Raw genomic sequence first — 10507 nt, 5'->3', positions numbered from 1 at the left:
CCTGCTGATCTCCGGTGACTGTAGCTGATCAAACTCTATAGTGAAAACATTTTCCACTTACGGTGGATTTCATCTGCTCTAACTTATGTACCTCAAGTTTACGTCTACGTTAGTGATCCACAGCTGCCAGTACAGTCAATAAGATAAACACCTCTAGAGCTCCATTAACTGCCTTAAAGTAGATATCAGAGACAAATCAGTGGGGTGTTGTTCTCTGCTGAGAATGGGGGGATTAAAGGTGCCTGGCTCAAATATTGACATCAGGCTTCCCGAGCTGGGTCAGAGCAGCGTGTTCAGGGGGCTGTCCATCTAATTCTGTGCTGGCTGCAGCCACAACTATTTTCCATCAAACTGTTCTCTGTGTCCTATTAAGAACTGCCATCACCTTGGCAAATCACAGCTGTGTTGCTGTGGAGCAGGGGGTTTGAACTGAAGGGTATAATTTTTTCCAAGCATTTAAAAAATCCTTCTACTTCTTGTTTATATCAGTGTAGTGCAATAGGGGCTTTAACCTCTAACACAACTGGGCATGTGAGCAGCAATGCAGTGCAACAAAGCAAAATAGGTTGCTTTTTTATGGCTATGTCTATATCACTACATAGAGCAGGCCAGGGACCACCCTCCAGACCTGCTGCCGGTGGCCAGGGACTGTTCCTGGGACCAGACTCCCCGTGTGACACAGTTCGCTCCCACAGGGCTCTTCCCTCGGAGGCAGGATGGCCGTGTCCTACGTGCCGGCTGGGAACGCTGCCCGGTTTTCGCTATCCTCCAAATTATGCTTAGGAATTGCTTGGGAAAGTGCAAGATGACGTGGGCTAAAATGGTGCAAGGGAGTGTGCCCGCAGTTAAGCAGTACACACAACTGTGCCTTGGCTCTGTTTTAGTTAATAGTGTAGCTGGAGGTTCAGAATATTTTTTCACGGACTAAAGGAAAATGGACAAATGGCTGAAAGACTCACCTTGGGTGAGCTTCCCTTCATCAAAGGCAAACATACTGTCTAATAATTTTCAGAAATTTACTACTTCCATGTGGATGAAAATTAGATTTATTTTGCCTTCCTTTCTCCTTTTTTTTTTTTCCAAAATTATCTGTATACTCTCTTTTTGATATCTAGAAACATTTAATTTCTATCTTCAGTTTATGGCCAGGTCATATCAGTGGTTTCCTGTGTCAGCTTTGCTCTTCAGTTGAAATAGTTCTTCTCCCTCCCAGGGATTCATCCTGTGATGCATTTATAGAGAAGTAATGGCATCCTCTCTGCCTTTGTAGTGTTAAGTTAAACAAGAGAGACTGACGGCTAAGGATCGTCCTGCAGTGAAATGATGCAGCAAACATTTCCTTACAACTGCCTCAACCTCCAACAGTTTGTATCTAAGGAAACACTTCTTTCTAGTCTGCAAATTCAGTTGAATATTTACAAACATGTAAAAACCCTTATTGGATGTCAGGATCATTTTGGGTTTGGACAGTTTGTGAGGGAACTGGAAGGCTGATAATGCCTGCTGTTAATTGCTCTCCAGTATGGCTCAGTCACTTTCTTGAACCAGGAAATTATGGCTTTGAAACCCTCTGACTCTAATAATAATGCATTTCTTTTTGGTAATATTGCACATAAATTGATTGATTGGATCATCTTTTCATATGTCAGTTTAAATGCAAGTTCTACAGAAATTCAGCTTGGACAGATTTGGCCTATACACAAATAAACCTGTTATTAAATGTTCCAGACATCATTATTGCAGTGTTACAACAATGTTTTCCTAACTGAGGCATTAAATACTAAATAGTCTTTCAGCTACTGTTATGGGTCTTTCTCCTTTATTTATTGGTGTGGACTGAAAAGAGCCATGATAAGCCCATTAAGCATAAAACAAAAAGGAAAACCAAATATACATTAAAAAGCACATACCTATTTACCACAGCATCAATAAAAACTTTAATTAAAATTATATTGGGGATTCATCTAGGAAAACAGGCAAGTTTAATTGTGTTATTAAAATATGTTCCTTACTTTATATGTTTTCATTTAACTGAAATATTAATGTAAGATTAGTAGTTTGTAGAAACTGCCACTGCTGTTTATAAAAGCAAAGAAAATATCTGTTAATATGGATTATCACACCAGTGGAAAACTGAAATAGCTGTAATTGGTGCCCAACACAAACAACATAAATCTTCAGTTGTTGAATTTTGCTACAAGTTACAAAATTAGGGAGAAAAAGGACAGCTTCAAGATGCTTCCCTTTATCAGCTTATGCCATACATAGAAACAGTGAAGTAGGCACCACAAACAATCAGTTTTACATAGCTGTTTGCACAATTCATATAGGCATTTGGGCACCCTAAAGCTTAGGCATTCAGCTTGAACAGTCCCTCTTAGGCTGGAGCCGCAGCCTATCGAGCTGGGGTCCTTGGAGAACTGGCACACGGCTGCCCTACCTGGAGGTGACTTGGATCTTGCGGACTCATTGCCGTATATGAGAAAAATAGAGGAATCATGCAGCTATTTTGTTCATCAGTCTCAGTGTAAAACAAGGATATGCGATTGGGCAGAGGGTGAAACGAGGGCCCACTGGCTCTACAGGCTTAGCTAATATCTAGCTATGCACTTAGTGAATTTGCACAAGGTCAAGTGTGGTCAACAACTAAGTGGAAAATTACTGACATGGCAGAGAAGTAAGTTCCAGAAGGGTATCCAACACACCCACCCTGACACATGTGCCCAGCTAATCAGAGATTATAAGTTAACAAATTAAGATAAAACCTTTGGATTTGCTTATACTACTGGAAGAGAGAGCACTGTAAGGGAGGAACCCTGCAGTGCCCAGTTGCCAAAGCTAACTGAATGAATAACTCATTGACCGTTTCCTAACCTGGCTGATCATTTAGTCACTATAATTTCAGTTGTATGGACACCATGTTTTCCCTGGCAAAAAAATTCTCTGCTTTGACAGCTGGTCTGTAACTTGGTTCCTCCACAAGCTGGAGGGTTAGTACCTGAAGTCCAGTTTGTGCAAGTCATTGGCAATTTCTGGACAATACTTGTGTGTTAGCTGTGAAAGTCTGGGGACCCATTATAAGGCTTCATATTTAATTTAATTTAGCCTAGGAGGTCCATCACACATTCCCTCTAAAAACAAAGGTTTCCCCCAAGCCAACTGTTCAAAATTCAACATATTTCATAAAAAATCCCATTCACACTATGATAGGCTTTACTGAATGAACTCACAAAGCATTTTCCCTATTTCTCTTTAATTCAACTCTTTTTACATAAATCAAGCAAGAACCTCTCTACTATGACATTTAAATAAATGAGACTACGCCTTCTGCAGCCCACTGTAGAGTAATGGTTATGCATATCACAGTCCATTTTTCTCTTACCGTCAGGGAATCCATCCCAGATCTCCAATCGGTCATAGCGACAGAACGCTCCCCCTGGAGTATTTGAATCAGGTTCTAGCTCAAAGCTTTCAAATTCCAGTATAATCTCTGACATCTTTGGTGCAAAGATAATATAAGTGCATTCAAGGCTATTAGGATATTTTTCAGGGAATCCAGGGGACTTTATGACTCCACTTGACGCCGTAAAGTTTCTGGAACATTCAGGTCCTGTAAAAGAAAGAGAAAAATCACCTGGGTTAACACTGTGCTACTAAGCAAAGTAGTTAGCTGGAAAACAAATTAGGTCGTATTGTCTCTCCAGCAGCAAAGGTGGCTTTTCAATGAAACACCTCATTTTAATCGTTGCATTAATCATTCAGCCAGCTTGTTCCTATTATTGATAGTCAGGTTTTAAAGCACATTTCACATATACTGTCTGATCTCTAATTTTCAATTTGTATGGAACAATATGAAAACTTGTACCAGCTCTAGAAAAAATTATGACAAATACAAAGTCATGTGGGAACAATGAAAGTGTAAGCTGCAGAAATCTCGACAGAGCCCTAGAGAAATAATTATAGCCCCTTCAAGCTCAAATCTTTAAATCTTATGGCTGACAGGCTTTTATTGGTAAAATAGAATTTTTTACAAAAGCGGGTGAGTGAATTCAGTAGAGGGAGTAGTGGTTTCGGATTCCTGGAGCATTGACTCAGTAACTCTGCCAGATGTGACCTATGCCTCCTTGACAAACTAAATGTGAAAGGTAATTCGTACATGTACCAAGGGTGAGTGACTCATTCTGAGTGGTGTTGACACAGGTGCACCAGTAAAATGTTGCTGTTAGTGCAGGCGTGATAAACTGTGTGATTAGAGGCAGTGTTGCTAGAAGTCACCTAATGTCAATGTTGACCCACCAGCTTTCCCTGATGTCCCCACCATGGCATAATGGGATGCTCCAAACAGTGCTCTTGGTGGAGCACGGAAGTGGCAGTAAAGATGCAAGGGTATAAAAGACCATATCCCTGGATTTGCTTTTGTGAATACAGGGGACTAAAACTGAAGTCCCTCTCTTGTTGACAGATCGCATTTCTCCTTTATTTAGGTCCCTCAGGAATCCTCCCTGTGGATCCCACATCTGCAGGTGTGCTCAGAAGTCAGCCGCAGGCACTGCCCACACATCCTCCCACAAGGTCAGCCTAGGTACCCCTCTCTGCCTTTTGACACTCCAAATTTAATGGAAAGTGATTTACAGGATTTGGGGCATTGGTGGATAGCAGCCAACCTGGGAAGTTTGAGTAGGATGGCTCAGATGAAGGTCTTTGGACGTGAGTAGAAGGACACAGGCAACACAGTCTGGTTGCAACAGGCAGGTCAGTGCTGGAGGATGAGTGTGTGTGAGGTTTCAGTTTGGATGAGGATGCACAGCATCCTTAACGACTATAGTCAGGAGCCTTAGAGGATTTCCAATGTTTAACACAGATCATTGAAAGAAAACAGTCTGGCTTGTTGCATATATGAATACTTTTATTTCACCATAGAAAATGTTTTCCTTGTGAATGTGCCAAACATATTACCCCCCACAGATTTGGCCACCTCCCAGTTAAATTCAGCATTCAAGAGGGAGGTCTGAATGAATTTAGTCTGTTCAGGTATTTTTGTCCTTCAACAGACACTGATAGAAAATGCTTGAGCTATCACATCAATATTCAGAACACTTCATGGCATATTTTGGAAGATGTAAATATTAATGCACACGTAACCTGACCCATTCCAATTTGGGAAATTACATTTTGCCTATAATTAAATCGCCTCCTTACACATTAGTCGGATATTTCTCTTCTGTCCCTGTCATTCCCTTGTCTCCTTGTCATGTATGGGAGGGTTATATTCTGGTTGTTGCTCCTCACTCCCACCGGTAGCTGCTGTTCCAGGATAAAAAAGCTTTGCTATGCCATTCATAGCATAAAATTCTCTGTACCCCTCTTGGAATCCAATAAAAGATGCAATATAAAATGTAAGCCAGGATCATTACTGCTTTATTAGATACAGACAGATCCTGGCTCTGTGAGTGCACAATCGTCAGGCTCCTTACGCTTACACATGGTATCTCAATACCAGCTTGCTTTGTTTTAAACATGTTCAAGTCAATCTGGTGGAAGAAACAAAAGCTGTTTTTGGAAGACCTGCCTCACTAAAATGCCCTCCACAGATTTTGACCCTTTATTGACATTGTGAAGAAGCTCCAGGAGTTAAATAAACACTGAGACTATGAGGAACTCATAGGGTGATCTTCACGGAAAAGTAGCAGAAAAGGTTCTAGCAGAGACCTGACGGAATAGATACTTCTGAGGTGGAGAAACTACATGTGGGCATGTGTATCAAATAAAGGAAGAGATATGAGCTGAAGGAAAGAGAGAGGAAGCAATAGAGAGAGCAAAGAAAAAGACGTGACATTGGAGATAATTTCATTTGGTCTCTGAAGGTGTCACTGAGCCAGAAAATCATTCGCCTTCTTGGTTGGCACTGTCTTTTCTTCCAGTTTACACCATAAATTTAGTTGACTAAAGTGAGGAATGTTGAATGTGAACCATGTAGATCCTCTTCTAGTGAATATCCTAAGATAGGCTGGCTGCCGAATCCAAAATAATGAACATTTCAGATGGGCAATACGGGTTTCATGTTTTAGGCTGGAATTCAACTTCTTCACGTTGTTTCTTCATTTCAAATTCTTCAGTGTCTTTGTGGCTAAGGAGCTGAATGAGGAGGACAGGCAGCTCCTACTCTCAAAGCCCGTACTTCATTTATCGCAGTCATTACATGTGCTGGCTGGTGTCTCCTTACAATTTCCATGGCATGGGGCACTTTAAGCATCAGGTTTAAAATTCAGCTTAGGACACAGGTAGTGTAATGCAGTTTCTCTTTTCAAAACCCGGCTGATTTGACAGGAATAATGGGCAAAAATATACTGTCTGCTGGAATGCAGCTCAGCCTTCAGCTCAGCACCACAGGACCTTGGGATCATTTTAATACTTCTTATACCTGGGAAATGATGAGCTAAATTGTGAATATGCTAAAACGAAGCATATTAGTCTGGCGTGAGCAACTGAGATTCACCTGCATAACAGGGTGAACTGGTCAGCTTTATTTGGTACAGATATTAAAATGTAAATTTGGAATAGCATATATGCATTAATTCAAAAATTAAAAAGGACTGTGTTCCCACAGCAACTATAAGTTGTATCCTTTGTGTACACACAGCATTTTCTAACAGTGTACTCAGTGATAACTTTCCTGCCTTAATATACAGTTTACATGGGATGAACTAGAGTTAAAATTGCTCTGGGAGCCATAATTTTGACTTCTCTGACTTCTGTGTGTGTAAAATCACATTCATAACGCCACCTTAACGTGGTTAATGTATATCATTGAGAGACGTAAATGACCACACAAGGAAATAAACACAACATTCCTGTCAGCTCTGAGTTGCCACTACACTATTAGGAAAGAAATAAAAGCTTTTTTCTTGAAAATGCTCAGTTGCTAAAATAGATGTTTCACAGGTCATTCTTTCAGCACTTCTTGTGCTTCAGCCTTGTTCTTTACGGAAGATGGTACTGTATATATAAGCACTGAGAAACTTCATGACACAGTTTCAAGAGTTTAGCCTCCTAAAGACACCAAAACAAATAGAGATATTTTTTCAGGAAAGCTTGGTGTCATTTCGATGCTGAGTTCTTTCAAAAAATGTGACCCTGAAGGTCACCAAAAGAATTTCTGGGAGCCAGGAGTGGATTTACAGACAGGGAAGATGGTGAACAAGAGGTCTATGGCCCCAATTAGCACTGTGCAGAGCAGCAGTCACATGCGATAGAAAAGAGACTTCACGACTGTGATTCTCCTCATTAACAGTACAGCTGCCACCAAGCGCGTGTGCTGAACGCAGCTGAAAATCTGGCTCTGGTTTAGGTCTGTAAAAGGGACTTGAACTGGTTCTGAAAATGGGGCACTGGCTGGGAGTGGTGTGCATTGGAAATTTGGAGGTTTAAGCTGCTCTTGTGAATATGACCCTAAACATTGATGTGGAACTCAGTATCTCTTTCTATAAAGTTAAGCTTATTGTCTTTTTATATATTATGAGTTTTGGTTCTGTATTCGCCAGGCATGGAATATATGAATTATTTGTCTCCATCCAGCTATAGGGAAGGCGTATGGCAAAAAAAAAGATCTTACTGCCCTTCTAGCTATTGACTCAGCAAGAGAGCTACCAAAGAGGGACTGTCTGTAGGTCTGGTTAATCCTGGACTGTTTGATTCTCTGGGCTTTCTCCATGCCCTGTACAGGTATCTGTGCTCACTGGCACTGAACGCCTGGCACAAGCATCCAGCAGGTCATGCCTGTGAACAGTGTGAGTTTCTCCTATAGCTTATCTCCCAAATATGATTTGTGAAAGCAACAGCAACATCATCATCATCTGCTGCTTGTGTGTACTCTCGTCCTTTCCAAGCCCACGGCCATCTCTTGGGAATTCAGAGCAGAACACTAACCAAGATAAGTCAAGGACTCAGAAGGTTACAGTGCTGTTAAAGAAGTAACATTGTAAATCACACGGTAATTATTATCGCACACACAAAAAAGGAAGAAAGCTAATGGTTTTAAGACGGTTGAAACAGCTGATGAAGACTATCACATTACACCCAGAGGAGCCAATCCTCAGATGCAGCTGACCCATTGGATTCATAACGATTTACACCCATTGAATACACGCCCCACCTTGGCACAAGGGTAATACAATTTTCTCTTTCAAGCATTTTCATGCATTGCCTCTGTTCCAAGGAATTACGGTGAACTTTTTGATGCAAGCAAAAATCACAGGTCACGAGCGATATAACAATGAATTGTTTCTCACCTCTTTTGAAAACTTCATAACGGATAGAAAATCCTGCTCCATGTGTCTCATAGTCGGAAACAAATTTAATAAAAAGATATGGTCCTGAAGACACTAAAGGAGGGGGAGCAATTTTTCCACAGTACTTTCCCCATAAGCGTCCTTCAGCATTATCTCCATCAATCACTTCAACATAATCATACCTGGTAGATAAATGGAAGGAAGAAACTTTTAACTTCCAGGAAAGAAGGAGAACTAATTAATTTAGAAACCATAACACAACATAGATAATCAAGAAAAATGCTAGGTTGCTTGGAAAATGCATTATGCTGAAAGATGTAAGCAAAATGAAATAATTAAAATGGACTACATTATGTCTGTAGACATCATCTGGCAACATGGAACTATTAGGAAGAATGGTGTCCATTATGCTTGCAGACAATGTCAGCTAAAGTAACCAATTAACAAAAAAAAAGGAAATCTCATGAGCACAATTCTGTGTTATTAAATTGTGTTCCTTTGTCTGTGTAGTGTTGTTATCAATACATAATGCATGGCATCCTTTTCAAACTGTGAAGTTCTGTTATGAATTCAAAAATGTCTTTTTAGCTGGAACTCTTTATGAACAATACTTTGATTTCCATATGCTGTCCTCCAAACATATGTCCGCAGAATAATAAATAAATCCCTCAACATTAGATTTTGTTCAAAACTCCACCATGTTTCAGAGCAGTGGTAGAAAAATCTGTTATTTTCCTTGTTAGCTGGACAAACAGTTTGGAGCAAATCACAAAATCCACACGTCAGTCAGAGCACTTGTTTTTTCTCAGACAAAACCTGTTTCATTACAAATCGTCTTCGCTTAGGTATTTGAACCAAGAAAGGCATGCCATAATAGTCGTGTTTGTACAGCGTGTGATTACGGAACAGACTGGGCTAAATCCTGCCCTGGTTACTCGCTTCGCTCCTCAGGACTGTGTAAGGAAAAGCATATAACACCGCAATAATGATTGGTAAGAAAACTTTGCCTGAGAGCAAGAGTCATCTTCGGGTGCCTCAGCCCTGCCACCGGAGGTGCCAATACGCGGGGCTTGGCCTGACGGGTTCGTTTCGGAGGGCTGAGGAGAGCCCCGAGCTTGGTGTCCCGAGCCAGCCGGGGAACACAAATGAGAGGAAGAGTCACGGGGCAGCAGAGGCTGCAGGTGCAGAGACAGGGCTGGTTTTTAAGTTTTATCAGCAGACACTTTCACTGGACCCCGGACAGGAAGGGGGAGCAGACACAACCTGTAGAATCAGTCTAGTCCTCTCCGAAAGGCGGTGGCACTGGGAGCCCGGGCTGTGCTCCGGGACTCTTTCGGGCTGCGGCACGAGGCTTTTCTCTGCCCCCGCGTCTTGGTGCCTCAGCCGCGCTGCCGTTTCATTTAACGGGTTGCTGTTAGCCAGACAATCTCATTTACTTTTCATTATCCTACTACGACTGCCGTTAAAACGTTGCCATTAATTTGTTTAGACCTTTATTCTGCCGTTACATTCACTGAAATGTTCCGAGCACGTTAATATAAAAGGAAGAGCTAAAAACGACAGGACAATAAAGTGTGTCTGACATTTTTAAAGAGATCAAAGGAAAAAAATGTCTTCATGATGACCAATGTCATTTTTAACAACTCTGCTCCAAACCATCCAGGGCACATTACTTATGTTTACATGAAGTCCCGTGAGACAACTGCAAAGATGATATCACTAGTTAAAGTGGACGGCTTAAGGCTCCTTAAATTGAAAATGACATTACCTCATCAGTTAAAATTGTGTGCCAGCTTTGGTGTATATCAAGTAGAAAATAAAGCTGACACTGATGGAACTGTAAGCATTAACATATGTGAAATATTGTGTTAACTGCATTTCCTCTTATGTATTTGATTTTTCTAGTAGCAATTGCTCAGCTAGTTAGTTTCACTGTCCCGATTCAGACTGGTGGAAATACAAAGTGGAAATGTTAATTTCTGAGATAATTTCACAGATATTTTAAGTAGCCTGCATTTTTTTTTTAAATAGAGTTTTGTTTTTTCTATTATTTCTTTGTGATATATGTGTAACAGGATTTGAAAGTTGTGAGGAGAGTTGTAAAAAGACCTCGGAATTGTTTTTCTTTGGGGTTTTTTTGTTGTTATTGTTGTTGTTTTTCATTTAGCAATATACTGAAGAATACCAGCTCTAAGTTCCCTGCAAAACCTATTGGAAGT

General features: G+C 40.8%; 1 protein-coding gene across 1 annotated transcript in view; it reads right to left on the bottom strand.

Annotated features, from left to right (window-relative positions):
• Nucleotides 1-8470, bottom strand: part of LOC104624280 (neuropilin-1) — a gene marked incomplete at its 5' end in the record, with an annotated part of 46280 nt that extends 37810 nt beyond the window's left edge. The window contains 2 exons of the mRNA XM_010291612.1: nucleotides 3383-3610; nucleotides 8289-8470. Of these exons, the coding sequence (XP_010289914.1) occupies nucleotides 3383-3610; nucleotides 8289-8470 (410 nt within the window). The remainder of the gene's footprint in view (nucleotides 1-3382; nucleotides 3611-8288) is intronic.
• Nucleotides 8471-10507: the final 2037 nt, after the last annotated feature.

The sequence above is a fragment of the Phaethon lepturus genome, unplaced genomic scaffold (assembly GCF_000687285.1).
Source record: "Phaethon lepturus isolate BGI_N335 unplaced genomic scaffold, ASM68728v1 scaffold37377, whole genome shotgun sequence".
Taxonomy (NCBI): Eukaryota; Metazoa; Chordata; class Aves; order Phaethontiformes; family Phaethontidae; genus Phaethon; species Phaethon lepturus.
This window is presented reverse-complemented; position numbering and strand designations above follow the sequence as displayed.